Source organism: Rhineura floridana, chromosome 3 (assembly GCF_030035675.1).
Source record: "Rhineura floridana isolate rRhiFlo1 chromosome 3, rRhiFlo1.hap2, whole genome shotgun sequence".
NCBI lineage: Eukaryota > Metazoa > Chordata > Lepidosauria > Squamata > Rhineuridae > Rhineura > Rhineura floridana.
Genome location: NC_084482.1, coordinates 5589871 through 5611135, shown reverse-complemented (window position 1 = coordinate 5611135; position 21265 = coordinate 5589871). Strand labels below are relative to the sequence as shown.

Here is a 21265-nt window from a genome sequence, read left to right as displayed (position 1 = left end):
GGGCAATTCTGTCAACTTCATGACTGAGCAAATGATTTGACCCAAAATCCACTGCGCAAGCCCACTGCTCCCCACCAGGAGTTGCCTTCTTTTCTTACAATTCCTTGCATACGGCAGTAGGGCTCAAGAATCAGAGCAGAGTTATTGTTGCTGTGAGGAGGTAAGGTGTGGGGATAGTTGACAGGCCCAGTGCAAGCCATTTAGGGTGGAGAGCTGGACTAGCCCACCTTATCATTGTGTGTATTTTTATCACATTTATTTCCCAGTTTTCCTCTTTGATGCTGTACATTTCTAGGCGGCCTTAGGCATTCATCAGAGCCAGCTTTGCTTAACAAGTACCTTCAGACCATTCCCTAGCCAACCAACCATTTGTGAGTGTACAGCATTGGTGGCCACAACCATCTAGTCCCCCTGACATGGTAATGATTTAGAGATGGTATTAGAAGTACAGAGAATGTTGAGATCTTCAGTGAGAGGTAGCACAGAGCTCGTGTTTCCTACTGGAGGGGGCTTTCAGGAACAGATGCATCTTCCCACACTATACCTAACTTTAAAAAAATAAAAACTAGAGGAGCCCTATCAAGCTACTACAGAGGCCACTTTAGGCTGATGGGCTACCACTGGGCCACTGCTGCTACAAAGAAACCGAGTGGGGAAAGCAACAAAAAGATTAACAATACAGAGCACAATGATTTTGATCCCTGCAGACTGGCACTTTGCAAATATTATCTGAAGTGTACATCTTCGTCCATGAGGGCTAGATACTACATGCTTTAAAACTAAATTTCTTTTTCAGAAGGGGGGGGGAGAGGAAGTCTCGTGAGCATCTAAATAGCATGGAAGACGATACGTAACATTCTAGTTGCACCAAACTGCAGAAAAAAGTTGATGGAAGTCAAAAGTGTTTGTACCAATTCAGCAAATTTTATTTACATTTTAAAACATTTCTTTCTTTGAATAAGCACAAAATAGATTCAAGCTGCCGGAGAGGCAGACAGGAGAGGGGCAGAAAGAGCAAGAGGGAACAGGGTAGTCTGGCAGTTTGGGATAGGAAACGTACCTCTCCTTCCTTGCCTCCTTCTGTCCCTATTTCATATGGGCAAGATACAAACATTGAAGGGTACCAACAGCTCCTCATTCCCCTAGCAGAAAAAAGGTCCCTTATATTATAGATAGGGAAACAGACAACAGGATATTGCAGAGCCTATAACCAAGGCTGTGTACAGTACACCAAAATAAAAACCAGAAAGTCTGCACCAAGGTATCCCAGGTTCTCTGCCAAGAAAACTGAATTCTGTGATCTATATAAAGTGGATGAATTTGCATACCCTCCCCCTATAGTTCTGAAATACACCATTTTTATGTTCATTATTCTGCAAAAAGGGAGAGGCAATAAGCAGGGCATTGGAACCCATCCCTCAAAACATGATTCAGAATCCCACGAGCCAGGTTTCAGCAGCTGTTGCTCACTCAGTTCTAAAACATCTCTTCAACCATCTTTTCGCTTGCACAGTATGAAAGCACACACGCAAGTGTGATGCCTTCAAACCCTGACGCCTGTTTAAAGCCTGGTGCAGAGGAAAGGGGAAAGTGACTCGATGTAAATATACTGTCAACCTCTTTTGGTTAGGAAATAAGAGGGGTAAGAAAGGGATTATAGAAGTAGGGCAGGGCTTAAGTGTTCACCTACTTTAAAAAAATATAGTAATCTTCCATCATAACTGGCTTTCAAGATGGGGTAATAAAATCTCAACCGCATTCAAAGCAACTCTAGAGTTATCAACCTATTTATTAGATTTCTTAAGAACAGCTCTCTCTTATCTGGACACCTGGGTAAGCTAGGCCTATAAGTAAAGGAGATGCAAGCACCAGCCTCTGGTCTGTTCTCACCATTTTAAATGAGGAGAAACTGAGGCATAGAGAAAAGGAAGGCACTTAAAATGAGAGCGTGGAATCCTCTTCCATTCTACTTTCTGAACCCCATTTCCTAGAACTGGAGACAGAATCCATTTCTTCGCCCTTCATCCCATTGCTGCAGCTGTTTGATCCCTTAAGTGATCAGAAGCTTTCCCTCTCCACCTACCCCCTGCAATCCCATTTATTGGAGTCAATACTTCTTATGGTGCCTGAAAGCTACTTTCCTTTTCCATTGAGGTCACAGTCAGAAATAGGGGAGAGAGTTGGTGGAAATTAGGGGAGTGTTTCAAGGATTGGTGACCTGTGTTGAGACATCCAGGAGGGAGGGAGGGTGAGAGGGAGAGAGAGAGAGAGAGAGAGAGAGAGAGAGACCCCATTATGTTGCCAAATTTATAGACTGGGGTAGTTTTCCACTGGGAGGCCCAGCATGACTCCTTAGCAGATGGGTCCAGTGTCGGTGCTCAGTCATGAGGTGGAAGAGAGAGAATGACTTGCTTTCAGATCCCTTCTGTAGTCCCTGTAAAGAGTAAGACATAACACAACCAGGTGTGAGCGAGACTATTCTGAACAGCCTATTTCTCCCAAAGGAAGACACTTCAAGAAACTTTCAGGTCAAAGGCCTGGACTGTACCTTAGGTCATATTAGCATGCAAAATCTGAGCTTGTCAACTCCCTTTTCTGCCAACAACACACAGTTCCCTTCTGGCCCCAGGCAGTTCTCCACCCAGCACCCTCTGTCTGCTGTCCAATATCTTGCCTCCTCCCATCAATTGTTGCTCAAGCACTTTTATGACTGATCTGCCCTTGTGTTCCTCTTCCTCGCAGTTGGTAGCTGCTTCCACACTAGAACCTTCTGAGGGCAACCAAGGCATTGTTTTTCTGCCATTGGCTGCAAGTGGGATCAAAACACAACTTCCACACTGCACTTAACATACTGTAAGATTACCCAGCAACGTCCTTCTCTGTGGCCAAGACTCTGCTTGAACATCCACTCACAAGTTCCGTTCAGCAAAGGTTCTTTCTAATGCTAATTAAAACCCTCCAGGTTGTGTGGCATAGTGGTTAGAGTGCTGGACTACGACCCGGGAGACCAGGGTTTGAATCCCCACACAGCCATGAAGCTCACTGGGTGACCTTGGGCCAGTCACTGCCTCTCAGCCTCAGAGGAAGGCAATGGTAAACCACCTCTGAAAACCACTTACCACAAAAACCCTATTCATAAGGTCACTATAAGTCGGAATCGACTTGAAGGCAGCCCATTTCCATTTAGGTTGAGTGGAAGGGCTATAGGTTGGTGGTACAAGTCCCAGCTCAGTTCCTGGTAGGGCTAGGAAAGTCTCCTGCCTGAATCCTAGAAGAGCTGCTCCCTGTCAGTGCAGGCAACACTGAGCTAAAATAGATCAATAGACTGAATTGGTGTAAGGCAGTTTCCTCTGTTGACAGCCCTGTCATTGTTTTCTGTTGATCTGGGGTGGGGAAAAAGTGATGAACACATTTGCCCCTGGAATAGCGTCTCTAAATCACATCCATACCAATTTTTCTTAACATGAGGCAGGGAGAAGGAAAGCTGCAATGACAGATTTCCCTTTTTTTTTTAAGGCTCTGTTCTGTCATTAAAGGGGGGGGAATAATGAGGAAGCTAGCCACTGAAGCCTTCCCTCATCCTACAAAAACAGAAATTTAGAGGGGCAAATCAGAAGCTATGCATCACTATTACCCCAGCCCAGAAAAGGAAGTTGTAAACTTTCAAAGAGGAAGCATTTAAAGACACAGGAGGCCTGAGAAAGCACATTGGCACCACAATAGCAGCTCCATCCCAAAAATCCACTACAAATCTAGAAAAATCACCCAGGTGATTACGCCACAAACATGGAAGTGCAAATGGCTTACAACGAAGTCAAGAAGATGCACTGTAAAAAATGGGTAAACAAATGATGGCAGTTCCTGAGATGAGAACAGTATGGAAAGACTCCATTTCCCTCCCTCTGAAGAATTCAAGCCTGTGTCACCCACCACCTCCAGACAGCTGCAACTGTTCTTTATTGGAGCCTGTGTAAGATTTCACAGCCAAACAGACCTCTTTTTCCCCCCCTCACAGAAACGATACTATTGTCAATGTTCTCTTGCTGACCTAGGCCACATTCATACCATATACAGTGCCTTGCAAAAGTAATCAGACCCCTGACAGATGCTCTCATATTACTGAATTTCAAATGGTACACTGTAATTTCGTTCTGTGCAGTATTTTATTTTGAAACACTGAAACTCAAAATCAATTATTGTAAGGTGACATTGGTTTCCACTCGAAACACCCCTGGCTTCCCCCAAAGAATTCTGGGAACTACAGCTTGCTAAGGGTGCCGACAGTTGTTGGGAGATCCCGATTCCCTTCCCAGAGCTACGATTGCCAGAATTGTCTGGGAAGGACTGTTAAACCTCGAGAACTGTAACTCTTTGAGGAGAGTAGGAGTCTCCCAACAACTCTCAGCATCCTTACCAATCTACCCTTCTCTGGATTATTCTGAGAAGCCATGACTGCTTAAAGTGGAACAACAGAGGAATAAACATATAGTATGAATGTGGTCCTATACCCTGAGCAGTTAGAACTTGTGTGACAGCTCAGCCAATGGCCTGAGCAAGAAAGGGTGGGGCTAGCAGGTGAGAGGAAACTGTTAGCATTTCGCTTGTTCAGGATGCAAACCCTTCAACTTGTTTCGTACGAGACCTACCCACACATAAAACTATCCAGCAAGTTTTCTTGTGTCTGACTGGCTCATTGCACATGCACCAAGGAAAAGCCATCTAAAAGCTCCCCAGAGCCATACAATCGATCACATCCTCATCCCCTTCTACAAGGACCTACCAGTGGGAGCTGATGTATGTGCTCTCCTGAGGTTTGGTAAGATGGTGTAGGCATCATAGCCAAAAAGGATTCCCGTCAGAATTCCAAACACCTGTTGGAAGGAAGTACAAGTTGAATATGGGCACCTCTCTGCTTTTTATAACACATTTTTTGCAGTTGTGGTCCAAATAGGAAATGGGATTACTATTACTGGCAGCTGCTTTTGATAAAGTAGCCCCATTTGTTACTCTATTTGGGTCATTAAGCCTCATTTCTTTTTTAAATTAAAGCACCTACTTGCATACAGAGGAATGGCCATTTTGATTTGGTACCAGCAATACATATACCTGAATATGAATGACTGGAACAAAGGTGTTTCTTGAAGTCCCATTGATTTCAAGTGGAAGTGACTGAACGCCTATGCTCAGCTCCCCCACTGAACATCAGTGAGGCTTAGAAGTACCAGATTGTGCCCAATGTTTCAGACTTTGGTTTAGCAAAAGTGCAACTAAAAAAGTGCAGCAGCCATGGCCAGCTGCTTCGTGATGGGGAGGGGGGGGAAACGCAATAGGAGCAAACCCACTGCAATACAAAGCCCACCGGAAGGGGACATCAGTGCAGCACTATAGCCGATCAATCATGCACTTTTCAGAAAAGCACCCAACGTACACCATTTGTGGATAATACATCGTGTTCACTTTGAGATACAGAGGCATGTGGCTTTGCACATCTGTGCACATGAACAGCCAACTTAGCATGGTATTTGGGGATTACCAAGTGTATATTAACAGACATTCATAGCAGCTGCCCATGCGAGTCTGACAAAGGCCCTGCCCTTTATGGGAGGAAGGCCCTTTCCCATACTGGAGAAGGTAACCGGGTGATAGCGGCTAAGCCAGACTGTCAATTGCTGGGGCCACTGTACAGAGTCAGGTATAGACATGGATTGGTAGATGAGCCTCCTTCAGGAATCTGTAGCCAGACGTAGCTATCGCTACCTACTGCTCGACAATCTGCTTACCTCCAGTTACCACTGAGCAACAGAGGCCTACCGGTGCCTTCTCCTAGTACAGTAGGGTCCCGCTTCTCAGCACCCCGCTTTTCGGCATTCCACTAATACAGCAACGCCAGTGGGGCGATCAGCTGGAGAGCAGGGAGCTCCAGCCGCTGCGCTACAGCTGACAGTGATCAGCTGTAGCACACAAGCTCCCTGTGCTACAGCTGATTGCGCGATACAACTGATCAGCTGTAGCGCATGATCAGCTGAGCATGGGGAGCTCGCGCACTACAGCTGATTGCTGTCAGCTGGAGCTCCCCAGCTCCAGCTGATTGCTGCCAGCAGGAGTGCAGCGGCTGGAATATAGTAGGGCCCCACTTTCTGGTGGTTTTTGCTTTTTGGCGGGGGCCTGGAACGTAACCTGCAGTATGAGTGGGGCCCTACTGTATGGGCTGTCACCAAGGCATGATGACCTCTGTGCTGCTACACCTTGACCTTCTTTCCCGTCTATGTTGGAGAGCCTTTTGGATTGCATCTACAGAGTATGAAATAGTTCCTCTGCCCCAAGCTACGCCTGTTGTTGTGTCTCTGTGTCCCCTCCAGTTCCTTTCTAAAAGAGGCCTCTTGCACTGGATCCAGAGCAGATCCTTACAAAAGCTCTCCAGCTTGCATAGTCCAAGCACGGCGCATGCCTCCCCTTGTTTACTGCTACATTCCTAAACACTCAAGCTTCCTGCCAAATCAACATTCCAGCCTCCCCCACCCTCCATGAATCTGTGTTAGCTTTTATACCCCAGCAGCGATGCCAGGTCCATCATGATACCGTATGAGGGCGATAAGGGAGATGATGAAGAGGGAAATAGCTCCAATAAGAGCCCTTAGGAAATCCTAAAAGGAGGCAAATGAAAGGGAGAAAAGGTTAATGCTGTAAGAGTCTGAATTACATGACTAACACCTACTTTTCTGAACCAACCAAAGTGACTTTTTTTTTTTTTTTAATACTACCAAAACTTCAATATAGGCTCCTTTTGGAGGCTTAAGGTGGTCAGAGAGAAAAGAAGACAGGACAGGGCTCCTGCACCTTGTAATAGTTGTATAAAGAACATATAAACACCACGAGCAGGTTGCTGGGAGTCAGACTTGCCCTGTTCCAGTTCGTGCAATGTAGGCAGGATATTTTAAAATACATTTCATAAATTAAGGAGGAAAACTGGAAACAAAAAATGGTCCAGCATCCAAAGAACCACAAAAAAGAGAGGTAAAAAATCCCAAAATGCTGGAGAGAAATAAATTTCTTTCCAGCATTTTGGCATTTCCCCCTCTTTTTTGTGATAAATTGAGGAGGGACCATAACTCAGGAGCTTTGCATGTGTAAAGTCCTAGGTTCCATCAAACCAGGGAAAAAAGCTAGTTTAAGCGCTCTCTTTCTCTTTTAATTAATCATAAGGGGGGGAACCACCTTGTTAGATCACAGCATGCAGCACAGATTAGGAACTTCAGATGTTGCTGAACTCCAACTCCCCATCAGCCTCAGCCAACATGGCCAATGGTCAGAGATCATGGGAGTCCAGAACACCTGGAGGACATCAGGTTTCCCACTACTGCCTTAAATCCTTATATTCCCTTAAAGGCAGAATAGTCTTCACAATAGACCCAGAACAGTGTGGGAGCAACCATGAAGATACTGGCAATGACGCCAGGAATGGTATGTGTAGAGGGCAGCAAGTCAGCACCCTCCATTCCTACACTTAGTTGGACTCGATTGCCTTTATAGGCCCCTTCCAACTCTATGGTTCTATGATACAAAATACCACAATCTCCAGAAGGAAGGGCCTTAGTTCAGTGGTGGAGCATCTGCTTTGCCTGAAGAAGGTCCCAGGTCCAATCCCCATTGGCATCTCCAGGCAGGGCTGGGGGAGACTCTTGCCTGAAACCCTGCAGAGCTGCTGCCAGTCAGTGCAGACAATTCTGAGCTAGATGGCCTGATGCAATGCAAGGCTGCTCCCTATGTTCCTCTTATTTCATATCCACAGAGTGAGTTTTCAATATGCCTCTCAGCTTTGGAGAAGGACCTTCTCAGAGGCCTTTTTGAAAGCTAAACACAACATAAAACCAGAAAATAAAATCTGGCCTGTGTTTTTCTCCCAACTCCAACAGAGCATAAAAAAGCTGCAGAGTACAGCTTAAAAGGGGGGGGGAGCAAAAGATATGCTTGAAAAGTATGTGGGCAATGCTTATTTTTTAAATAAAGAAAAAAAGAAGTTAACAGTAATAGTTAGGGAGCAGGGCTTTGGCTGTTTGCCTCTTCCCATGACAAGCACAAGTAGAATAATTGTGCAAATTAGTTTTGTAGGGAAACCCCCCAGGAATTAGACAATAGTGCTCACTTTTGACAATTTATACAATCTGCAGAATGTGGTCTATGTCAGCCAGACCTCCTAGCACAGACAGACAAGGTGGTCCAGCTCACACATCACTTTCAACTAGGGGTGGGGGACCTCAGGCTTGGGGGCTAAAGGTGCCTCTCCATTTGGCCTTTGGTATACTTCCCAGGCCATGCCTCTTCCCAAGACCACACCGCTCACTGGCCCTGCTCCACACCCTTTTCAAGTGCTTCTGACAGGTTTGAAAGTGTCTTTGAACTGTGATAATGCTGCTTGCTTGCCTGAATGGAAAACAGAGACCTGGTATGTGTGTTCATGTAGGAGCTGATAGCTTTTGCATGGCTGGAACCTAGTCCGCCAAGTCAAAAATCACCCATTTGCTCCACCCATTTCTGCCTCTGGCCCTGCCCACCACTGGCAAGCAGCCCCCAGGAGCTGGGCCACAAGGGAATGTGGCCCCTGGGATGAAAAAAAGTTGCTCACCCCTGCTTTAAACCCAAAGCACAGAGCTACAGTTTCCGGTGCACAGTGCTCCGATCATGGGTGCTTTTCTCCTCCCCTGCTCGTGCCTGTCCTCAGCCCGGGCAGTGGGTGGGTGGGGGAGCAAACCAGATAATTCTTTCATGCTTACGTGCAAGCCAGCGCTCCTGGGGGGAAACAAGCCACAAGGGCTGGCTCACATGCAACTTGGAAACAGCCTCTGGTTTGTTCCCTCCTGCCCAGCACGCTGAAGGGAGGAGCAAAGCATAGACTTTTGAACAGCATGTGCAAGCAAGCTGCTCTCTCTCATTAAACCATAGGTTAACCTGGCACCCTTCAGACGATTTGGACGTGCTGGCTGGGGATGATGGGAGTTGTAGTCTAAAACATCGGGGGGGGGGAGGTTGAACCAGGCCACACATACCCTTTGGGGTGTGCTGCATGAATATCCTGCTCCATCCCTGTACACCAAGTATGGGAGAGAAACCTTACCGTCCATCCCCAGTGGATAAAAGTTATCTGGCTGTGCAAGCCTAACATGAAGATGATAAAAATGATGATGCAATAAATCATCATGAAGATGGGCAGCGTTGTGTAGCCAGGTGCACTTGAGGCCCCATAGCAGATCAGGATGAGGATACACGCAATCTGGGAGAGAAGAGAGAAAGAACCATCAAAGAGCATAATTGATTCTGAAAAAAAACAAATAGGGAGGAAGATCACTAGGGAGAGAAGGACAGGCATAAATTCAGAAACTGGGTAACACAGGACTTCGCCAAAACATCCAAGAAATTTTACTGGTGTGACAGCATTGGTGGGGTGGAGAGAACAAAGGGAAGACTCAATCTGCCACCATGTGTCTTTTCTCTCTTCCACCACTTATCTCAGCTGCTGCCCTGTGGTCCCTTTGGGAGGAAGGGTGGGATCTAAATGTAGAAAAAAATATTAATAATGGTAAGTCCATTCTCTTTACAGATGCTGCTACTGTTCTCTCTCCCTCCATCAGGAAAGAGGTTGGTGGAAATCACGGAAGGTGGAGTGATATATGGAGGGATTGCTACAGGGTTAGGGCCCTGCCCCATCTTGAGATCTCTTTCTGAAAGCAACAAGGGCAACAGAAGCATGTACGTTTTGTGGTCGTATGGTCTGCTCAATGCAAAATAAAGATGGGGAGAAGGGAACCTACATCAGTTCTGGGTTGCATGGCAGATAAAAGGTAATTAAAAAACATAGTACTGGTGTGTGTTATACACAGACGTGTGTGCGCTCTCTAGCTATTCACCAGCATCACCCCCAGTTTGGACAAGAAGACACGTCCTAGCAAGCAACTGATTGGCCAGTCTCTTAAATCAGACAGGCTAACATAGACACTGTCCTCCGGAGAGGATTTCACCAAATAAGTTGATGGAAGACTCTGAGTCAGTGAGTCATGTTCCACGCAGGCATAACTGCCTGTTTCCTTGCCAAGAATTAGATTCAAAAAGCTACTTTCACAGCCCAAGAAAGGGACAGCAGCCTTTGAAGATTAATGAAGGCAGCCGCTCAAAAGTGTGGCTTTGACACACTAGATTTGCCACACACATCCTGTTACATTGAGCCCTACCTGGCCTTGGTTCTCTCCCCAAACCCAATGCATGGAGGTGGGTGGAGGACAAATTTACAATGATATTTGCTTGCATTTTTAGTAACTGCGTGTGTGCATTTGCTTGCAGGTTGGTGTGCGTGTATGTAAACAAAAACCACACACCGAGGAATCAAATTCATCCTACAAAATGACATCATACTGCATATAAGATTTAAAAAACGTTTACTAGCTTGGTAAAGTAATCTAGCAGCCATTCATTGCCACACGCCAACATATAAAGTTAGACATTCCAAGGGACATCTGGGTGTGGTGGGGGACCCTTGTTGCATAGGGACCCCAGGAGAGAGTGCTGTTCATCCATCCCTTTGCAGCACCCCTGCAGCTGCAGTCTGTCCTCAGAGCCTCAAGGGCTAGAGTTCTATTTACATGCAGATCTCGGAGAGAAAAATAAGCATGCCTTAGTTTAAAGCAAATCAGGTCGTGACCCCATCTCACTCACCCTCTCCAGACACAGATCAGAACTCTCAGACGGGGCCTTCCCCAGCCCGGCTATCAAAGATCTTGTAAAACTGAAGTTGTCAGGGATTGAACTCAGGTCTTCTGCGCATGCAAAGCACACCCTGTACTACAAAGTTGGGGCTCTGCCCATAATTCTTTTTCGATTCCACACCCAAATCCAACTAGATGGGAGGGGGTGTGTGGGGCTTCTCCCAAGAGGGATCCCAACAAATGAAGGGGCAGCTGCGGGAAGCAATCTAGCTGTGGCCACTGGTCACCGCATCTGGCAGCTAGATAGGTGTAGGCCTGGGAGACAAAGGCCCAATCTGTTTGCCAAGGCACTGCATTGGAGGAGAGGCCAACGCACAGGCGGGCAGAACCATCGCTGGAGCAACCACTAAACAAACTAGGAGCCTATTGCCAAGGCCCAGAATACAGGCTTAAAGTAACAGGCATCCCCTTACACAGACAGAAATAAAGGGGGAAGAATCGCTACAGGAAGAGCAGAGGATGCCACTGGAAAGGAGGAATGCTGAAGAGTTAAAAGCAGCAACGTGGAAAGAATCTTAAACGGGATGGCAGAATCAAATGAAACCCACAGATAGAGCTGGAGTAGGATAGTGGCTAAGGGCAGAAAACCTCTTCATCGCCTCAAGCACAATGCTGATAATGTAAAACCAACCCCAAGAATGCATTTCCAGTTAAAAAAACATCCCCTAAGCCATGGACTCACTGGGTCCTCTTAGGGCAAGTGTGGGGAACTTTTGGCCCTCCAGAAGTTACTGAACTACAATTCCCATCATCCCTGGCCATTGGCCATACTTGTTAGGGCTGGTGGGAGTTGTACTTTGGCAACATCTGGTGGGCCAAAGCTTCACCACACGCACTGTAGGGCAGAAAAACCGCTCTCCTCCTCCCTCCATGAGACAGGCATAATAATGTCGTCCTGCCTTATGGAGCATTGTTAGCATTATTACCAAGCTAATGTACATGACAGAGCCAGTGTGGTGTAGTGGTTAAGAGTGTTGGACTACGACCTGGGAGACCACGGTTCGAATCCCCACACAGCCATGAAGCTCACTGGGTGACCTTGGGCCAGTCACTGCCCCACTCAGCCTCAGAGGCAGGCAATGGATACCGCTTACCATTAAAACCCTATTCACAGGGTAGCCATAAGTCCATTTCCATTTCAATGTACATGAGGTGCTTTAACACTAAAAATCCCTGTATGTGCAAAATCGTTATACAGCCAAAAAAAGGTGAGGGGAATCTATTGTGTTCCTCTTAACAGATGAAAAGGTTTGAGCATGCAGGCTCAAAATATCAATGGGATACAGAGCTGCTGTGTGAGCAATGTGTCCGTTTCAAAGACCAAACACAGGAGGTTTTCAAAGAGGCAGGGCCTGCAATAGATAGCTTAACAGTTATCTTGCCCTGAAGGCGAGGGCTGTCAACTGTGCAGAAAAGGGTCTACAGTACAAGACCAGCAGACCGTTTAAACACTGATTGCTATGCACAATGAAGCAAGTAAAGCTTGTTATGGCATGGCAACCACCACTGCCTGCTCCTCAAGCTCCTCTCAAAGACCTTCACGTGGGCCAGGTTAAAAAATAAATACAAACCTCACTGAAGGCCAAGGGCAAGTTACAGATCTACGGCGGATCTGTGATAAGTCTACAAAATACTCTAAAAGAAATGCGAACCAAGAAAAACACCTCCCTGGTCACTCTGCTGCTACCATGGAATCATTTTATGGTATGATATTTGGGGTGGGGGAGTGGGCATCATGCAGTTGCAACCAACAGGTCCCGTCCGCCCCACTTCATGCTGCTCCATCAGAGATAGGGGCAGATATGGATTATCTAGGTTGGGTTTCAGGGTTGCCATAAGTCGTAATAGACTTGAAGGCACATAACAACAACAACAACAACGGATTCTCTTACCCAGTTTCCCCACCTCCAGTCTGTCTGAATCACTACAGCAGGTGGGGAAAGTTGCCACTGACTCATCTCTTGATTTCAAGGAGAAAAGAGGGAAAGGTGCAGCCCAAGAGATATCTCAAAGTGTGGTTTTTTCTCCCTCTCTTGCACAGTTACACCTTGCAAGCCATCACCATATCACAGGCAGTGTATTGTAGGTAATATCATAGAACTGGTCTCCCACCAGCTGCCACGCATACCAGCCTACACCAGGGAAGGAGGACCTGTGGCCCTCCAGATGTTGTTGGACTCCCAACTCCCATCATCCCTGACCATTGGCCAAGCTGGCTGGGACTGATGGGAGCTATAGTCCAACAACTTCTGTCGAGAGTCGCAGGTTCCCCATCCCTGGCCTACACAAACAGTCTTGGTACACTGCAAGTGGCAGACAAGTGCACCAGAGCAAATTGCTGTCAATTAACTCAAGCCAGCCAGCCTTGCCACATGATTATTCCCATGCAAACTGATATGGCAGAGACAGTGTCCAAAACAGATCAATGAGATGAGATATTTTTCACCAGTTGCTGGAGAATGTAGGGTCTTAAAGGAATGGATTTTTGAAAACAGCAATTTGATGGTTTTATAGATTGATTTTAGGTAAACGTCAATCAATCAATCAAACAGACCACAAAACAAATACAAACCATACACCTTGTGTGGAGCAAAAATGCTGATACAGGCAATCACAAGATTCCAAACTTCCCATACATGCAAAGTGTGTAATCAAGATAATACAAACTTTGTATATGTAAAGGTGTATCTCTGAGACTCAGCCAATGAGCAGATAGCTGCGGATGGTGGTTTCTTTGTTTGTTTGAAAGAAAGGGGAGCGTTTTTAGCAAGCAACAGAAAAGGGTTAGTGATAGGATTAATGGGGATTTTAAGTTTTTTAATCTTAAAAAGACATCCAACAAGTAAAGAGGACAACCTGTTCCTTTAACTGGTCAAGAGGACTAGAAGTTTAACTGTTAAATGAGAAGACATTTTAAGAAGTTTGTGAAACTCAAAAGCTGGTTTGAATTTTAGTTGGGACTAATAAGAGGTGTTGTGATGCTGGTTGTAGCTACATAAGAAAATGGAAATGGACTGCCTTCAAGTCGATCCCAATTTATGGCTACCCTATAAATAGGGTTTTCATAGTAAGTGGTATTCAAAGGGGGTTTACCACTGCCTCCCTCGAGACTAGTTCCCCCCAGCTGGCTAGGGCCTGCTCAGCTCGCCACAGCTGCACAAGCCAGCCCCTTCCTTGTCCGCAACTGCCAGCTGGGGGGCAATTGGGCTTCTTGGGACTCTGCAGCTTACCCACGACTACACTGATGGCAGGGCACATAACCCCTGAGCCACTCACTGTGGGGGTGATCTTTAGCTGGCCCTTGACACCCAGGAGACACGAGCGGCGATTTGAACTCAAAGACTCTGGACTCCCAGCCAGGCTCTCCTCCCCACTGTGCTATACCAAAAGAGGAGGGGAATCATAGTACTAGGCAATTATCTTAAGTTATAGGAATTTGTCCAAGGGGAGGGGGGCAGAACTACAGGCTGTCCAACTACTAGGGTTATACCATCCAATTTGGCTTCTATCGATTCCATTTCTACTGTGACCTTTAAAAGTATCCCCAGTTACGCTAAAACGAAGACAATCCAAGTTTCTTTATACTTCTGATCTCAACACTACAAGGAATCCATTCGTTCCTATGAATGCTAACTGCTAGCTTATAGCTTTTCAAAGGGAGAGTGCTTCTTGCGCCTTTGTTCCATCAGGTTTTAGGGCAAACTGACATATTTTGCACCTAGCACACAACTGACCTCAAGTGGCCCACAAACAAGTCTCTCTCTCTCACACACACGCACGCACACACGCACGCACGCACGCACGCACACACGCACACACGCACACACGCACACACGCACACACGCACACTTAAAATGAGGTAGGGCATATTTGCAGGCAGGACCCCTCACATTTCCTCTACCAGTAACATCTTTCCCCCTGGCTCTTTTCTTCTTCCTTTTAACTAGAGTAACATTTGTATGGAACTTGAAAGTTCAGCTGCTTTCCTGTTTTTGCTGTTTCTAGTTGGTTCTCATCAAATTTCCTGTTTATATTCAAATATGCACAGAAAGTTTGAACCTCTAGAGCACTGCAATACAAATGAAGTGAGATTCTGATCTGAGGCAGCAACTGTAAGTATGGACTGAGCAGTAGGAGTACCCTAGATCAGTCAATCTGGAATAAAAATCTCTTCTGTATTTGAGCACAAGACATGCCTTAAAGAGGCAGTTAGATAAAACATGGGATTCTGTTTAGCTCACAAAGAGTTAGACAGGGTGGCTTCGGTTGGAGCAACAGAAATTTACTCTATAAACTTGTGGTCTTTGCTTGTTATTTTAAAAAAGGGCAGCGCAGCACCAAGAGTCCTTGGGAGTGACAGGGTGCGGCACAGCACATGCAAGCATTAATCCTCCCCTTGTTCTCTGCTTCTTCCTTCATCTCCCTTGTGGGCCTTGTTGGGGCCTGCTATTTATTCCCAGCTTTATTTTTATAAAATTCATGTTATTCCCATGCCCATAAAACACCCAACCCTGCAGCCTTAAAGAAACACATTCTCCTCCAGGATTAAAATTCAGATTGTGATTATTCAAATGCCACAAAACCAATCATCTCCTGTCTGGTTTCCATAACAGAGAGGCAGCGTGGTGCAGTGGTTAAAGGGTGCTGGACTAGGACTACAAAAAACAAGTCAAAGTCTGACTCAGCTGTGAAGCTCAGTGGAAGATGTTGGATCAGTCACTCTCCTCAATCTAACCTACCCCGCAGGGTTGTTGTGAAGGTAACATGGTAGGACAGGAATCACATATGATGCCTTGAGCCACTGAGAGAGAAAGGAGGGAATGCAAGAATAAAGCGAATATAACCCTTAGAATATTTATTTATTTATTTATTTATGAGATTTGTTAGACGCCCATCTGGCACAGGTTAATCTGCCACTCTGGGCGATTTACAACCAAACACAAGTACATTTTATATAAACATAATCAAAATCCTAAAAATTGGAAATTATTTTTTTTAAAATTAAAAGATGTCTAGAAAGCTGCATAAAGCACATCCTTTCCCCTACTGGTTGGAAGGAAATCCCACAGCTCAGTGGCAGAACATCTGCTTTCCATGCAGGGGGTCCCAGGTCCAAAGCCCAGCATCTCTGGGAGGCCTGAATCCCTGGAGAGCCACTGCCAGTCAGTGTTGACAATTCTGAGCCAGATGGACCAATGATCTGACTCGGTATAAAGCAGATTTCTACGTTCCTAAAATCTAGATAATCCAAACAATTGGATTGGGACTGGAGGCTCCCGGCTTCTACTTCCAACTCTCAAGAGCTGAAAAGCTGGATTGGAAAGAGGTTTCTGTTAATTATTAACAAAGGTGGCAAAGATTTGTGAACGAGAGGGAGGGACCATCCAACCGCTCTGGCACAGGCGCTGCAGCAAGAGCTACACCCGTCACAGAACTAAGGGCAATACCGTCCTATCCCTCTCTAATAAGGCCAAGGGAGGATTCTACTCCACTCCTAAAGATCTTACATGTAGTTCAGATCTTTAACAAGTGGTACCTGCACAGGAATTTGGGAAACTGCTGTACACCAAGTCAGACGACTGGTCCCTCTAGCTCAATACTGTCTACACTGACTGGCAGCAGCTCTCCAGGATTTCAGGCGAGGGTCTCTCCCAGACCTACCTGGAGCTGCCAGGGATTGAACCTGGGACCTTCAGCATGCAAAGCAGGATGCTCTGCCGCTGAGCTACAGCCCTACCCCAATGCAAAATGTTGCACTGTGGGGAGCTCCTGTTCAGGATTCCTCTCAGCTAACTATGCCATGTATTTGCCAGGCCAGTCAGTTGGCCTTCTGTGGCCACCAAGCATGTCCAGTCCTCACTTTACTATTTTTGGGTCCGTTCTTGTGTGGTTTTTAAAAACTTACTTCTGCAAAGCATGGGATTCCCCCAAGCCTCCTTCGTGTGACTGGATGTACTATTTTGGCTACCTAAGGATCCACACCTGGAGAACAAGTTTCAGCATTAATACATAATAGCTAACATTCAACTCACATTATGATGTCCACTCAGCATATTCACACACCATAAAAATCCAGACCATCCATTTCAGGTCACCAAACACTATTTTAGTGATTACAAAATTTGTTTACTTTATTGTACTGTAGGAAAATGCTGGTGTAATGTACTAGGAAAACATGCACACAAAAAGGCAAACGCCTTGAGTGACACATACACAACATTACTAAGTATGCAGGCAATACCTATACCATTTCACCCTGACACTATGCATACTATGCAGATACCCCCCACAGTATCAATACACCCCCACCACACTATTTACACATATTCACATATAAATTACAGACATAAACAGTGGAAAAAAATGGAAATGGACTGCCTTCAAGTTGATTCCGACTTATGGCGACCCTACAAATAGGGTTTTCATGGTAAGGGGTATTCAGAGGTGGTTTACCATTGCCTCCCTCTGAGGCTGAGAGGCAGTGCCTGGCCCAAGGTCACCCAGTGAGCTTCATGGCTGTGTGAGGATTCGAACCCTGGTCTCCCAGGTCATAGTCCAACACCTTAACCACTATACTACACTGGCTCTCTAAAGAGTGGAGGCTGGTGCTAATTAGGATTGGTAGGGCGGAAGGCAGAGAGGCCAACAGTAGATGGATCCAGAGCCAATGGTTAGCACAGCTAGAGCCTGTAACAGTGGGGGGCGGGGTGGGGGAACTAATTCTGGTTTTGTTCCCATCTTCCTCCCTGGAGAGTTCTACAAAGGCAACACTGAGATGCAGCAGACAGCAGCTAACCGCTGGTGCCACTCCCTAGACTGGGTGAAAATTAGTCAGGTGGGGCTGGCTGAAGGCAGACTGAGCTTGATGGGGCAATGCCCCGCTCAACTTAATGGACCCATCTCCACTGGACATGAACAAAAATCTTATAGTCTCTCCCACACATCAGAAGGAGAGGACAGATAGCAAAAAAGTCTACCTCATCTGATAAATGGAAATAACAGCCATTTTGGCTCCTCCTTTGCTAGAATTGTGCCCTCGCTGGCTATCCCAGCTAGTCACTATATGCACATTTAAGACCGAGTAACCATGTTTGCTTGCTTTCCTCTCCTCTCCCCTCTCCATTCCTTTTTCCTTTTGTTTAGTTTAATTTTGCAATTTGATCAGCAATGGATGACAGTCAATGCTTTATTATATAAACCTATCACCTACCCCATCTCAAAGGCTTCGGGTGGATAACAAATAACTTAGTACAAAATCCCATTAAAACAGTATAAAATTGCAAGCACTGGACTATATTTGTAAATTTCAAAAGCCAGGATAAGAAAAGGGATCATCATAAGGAGACTTGACTGGACCAGTCTGAACCTCTATCTAACCCAGGAACATGTTTCCTGCAGTGGCCAACCAGATGCTTTTGGGAAGCCCATAAAAAGGGCATGAAGTCAAGAGCCTTCCACCAGTGCTGCTTCCCAGCAAATGGCATTCAGTGGCATTACTGCCACTGAACACAGAGGCCATCCTGCTGTTAGTAGAACTATTCTCCCATCGGTTTAGTGGTTTTCATTCTAAAACCAAAAGGGCTACTGAGCAAAGCTGCCTCGAAGTGGCACCATCCAGTCTGAAAGCCCATTCCCCTCTAATCCCAGAAGGAGGTGGGGAATTACTCTGCTACACTGTACATACCTAGAAACACCCTCGTCACTCATGCATGTTCCAGGGCTAAAAGGTGATATTGAAAGTAGGTCCTGTAGCTTACTGGCCCTGGCTTATATTAACCACACACTCCTTTGCAGGCTTACTTGGACACAAGTCTCACTGGTAGGACTGCAGCCCTAAGTCATGGTGCAGGTAAACAAGGGAGAGAAAAAGGTTTGCCATTGTTCCCCAGAGACTCACACCTCTTTAACAATTGCATGAAAACCAAGAATTCAGCAAGCGCGACCTCTTCTAATGTCAAGAGACATTGTAATGGGGCAAGGTGTTTTGTTTTCTCATACAGCTGTTAAGTACACCCATCTGATAGGGGTAGGGTTGCCAGGTTCAGGGCCTGAGACTGATTCTGTATCTTTAGGAGAAGAGAAAGTCAGCCAAGTGCAGGTGTTCTTGCAACTCTGTAATGGGAAAAACCACAAGGTGGAATTCTCCCTTCCCCCTGCACAACTTTTAAAGATACAGAAGACATCTCAGCTGGCCTCCAAGATATCTTCTGTATCTTTAAAAGTTGTGCAGGGGGAAGGGAGAATTCCACCTTGTGGTTTTTCCCATTACAGCGCTGCAAGAACGCCTGCACCTGGCTTCTCCTAAAGATACACGATCAGTCTCAGGCCCTGAGCCTGGCAACCCTAGATAGGGGCCGTGCCTGGAAACAAAAGCTGGCAGCCCTAAGCCTAAGCAGGACAACTAGAACCGAAAAATACCCAGGTGCACGCACGCGCACATGCACAAACTATCTCTTCCCACATACAAACGTGTCCCCGAAGCCCACGTGGGCCTGCAACCTTTATAATCCATCTTGGATCTTTTTCAGTAAACCGTTTGGCAACCACTACTGTAAAACCGAACCACGAAGAGACACTCCTTCCAGTTACTTTGCCAGACACACACACAGAGACTTGTCTGTGCCCAGCCAGGAAAGTTGAGTCACGCTCACACAGATGCGCGCACATGGCGCAACGACGAGTCGAACAGCAGGCACACGCTCAGCCGCACCCAAAAACATGGCCCCGAGCGAGGACGGGACAGGGAGAGACAAGCAGGCAGATCTTAACCACCCAAAGGCTGTTGAAATAACAGCCAGGTGCGGGAAGTAGAAACAGGACATATCTGCACGCTCCTTGTTCTTCTCTACCTCGCTGCTTTTCCAAAACCGGTGTTAGAACTACCTCCCAATATCCTGGCTTCTTAGTCTGCCTCCATATAATTATTCTGAATATAGTCCCATGCCACTTGTATAGCGTTAACAAGAAGCAAGAGGCGAACCCCTGTCTCGCGTAGCTTACAGTGCTAAAGCAGCTTCACGCGCAAGCCCCGTGGAGCTTAGTTCAGCGTAAAAAAAATGGATAAGATCGACATGCAAACTGAACAGGAAGCGGAGAGGAACCAACAGAGAGCAGGAAGGAAACAGGGAAAGGCAAAGACGAGTATGAGCAAACGCAGTTAACACGTACTCATTCGCTCGCCCAGTTAGGGAAAAAAAACTTCAAAAGACAATCCTCCTCCACGCATCCATCACCCCCTTTTTTTAAGCCCTGGAAACTCCCACTCAACTCTCCAAGCATTATTTCCCCCACGAAGGACATCTATCCTTAACCCCTTCGTGTCTCAACACGAATTTCAGGGGGCCCTTCTCACCCTCCCCCCACCGACTAGCGGGAGACACGTCCATTGGCCCCCGGCCCCTCCTCCTTAACTCTTCCTGAGCTAGAAGAGAGCTTTCGACACTGTTAGGGCGTTTCTCCGTCCAGAAATCTCCAGCTGTGCCGGCAATAAACATCCAGGACGCCTAGCTTCCATCCACCCTGGTACGGGGGGCTGGGCTGAGAGGGATAGGCTTTGGAGGCGTTGGGGATGTGGCTAGCGGGAGACTCAAAAGAAAGACCCCACCCCGGTGCCAGACGCTAAACTTCGGCGGGCGCCGCTAAAAGACGCGATTTCATGTTCTTGTCCAGCGATTTACAAAGGGGAAGGAGGGCAAATTTTAAAAGGTTGGCCCTTCTCTGCATGCGAGAAGGTGCCGGATTCCTCCCCCCCCCAATCATAATTTTGGAGCTGCAGACCTGTAATGACTTTATTTATCCCTCCAACCGACCACCACACTTCCAGAAGCTCGGCATTTTCCATCAGCAGATCGGTGGGAGGGATATATAAACAGGAGAGAGGCTTATTTGCAAAAGAGAAAACGGCGTCCACCCGACGAAGTTAGTAACTTGATCCTGATCCCCCACCCAAACTCCTGGGCTCACAGCAGGCAGCAGCCATCCCCGGCAGCTGGGGCACAAGCCCTGCCACCTCATTGCTTCCCCATCGCCGTGCGCGCCCCCTTACTATTTCCGCGAGGAGGATCGCTCCTTTGTGAGTGCGGGTGAAGCTGGTACACTGCCCTACGCAGCCTTTGGAGGTGTTAGACGGCTCCATGGCGGCGCGGCACCCCTCTTCTGGGCCGGGGGAGGGGAGACGTCGACTTGATTAACTTCCCCGACTCTTCTCCTCCGAGTAGTCGCCTGTCAAGCGCGGGCTCCGCCAGGCGAAGAAGGGCGTGGACGTCTGCCGATGGGGTGCGGTTGGCGGGCTGGGCAGAGCTTCTTGGGTAATCGTCGCTGCCCCTTTAAGGACAAATGGAGGAAGGGGGCGGCCCGGCACTGTCTAAAAAGTAAATCGAGCTTGTGGGCTGGTTGAGGATTCGACATAGCCAAAGTGGCACTGCCATGTCGCTCTATGGCTGCAGCAATCCCCGAGCCACCCTCCTTTTACTTTAACATAGCTTCAGATTCCGGCTGAACGTACGTTGACT

The 21265-nt window shown here is 46.8% G+C and overlaps 1 protein-coding gene across 1 annotated transcript; it reads right to left on the bottom strand.

Moving 5' to 3' along the window:
- Window positions 1–902: 902 nt before the first annotated feature.
- On the bottom strand, window positions 903–21232 carry PLP2 (proteolipid protein 2). Its single transcript, XM_061614080.1, has 5 exons — window positions 20800–21232; window positions 9113–9268; window positions 6549–6644; window positions 4781–4871; window positions 903–2434 (listed from the first exon to the last, which is right to left on the bottom strand). The coding sequence occupies exons 1-5, from the start codon at window positions 20887–20889 to the stop codon at window positions 2415–2417; spliced, it is 453 nt and encodes a 150-aa protein (XP_061470064.1). The 5' UTR covers window positions 20890–21232; the 3' UTR covers window positions 903–2414.
- Between the last annotated feature and the right edge of the window lie 33 nt (window positions 21233–21265).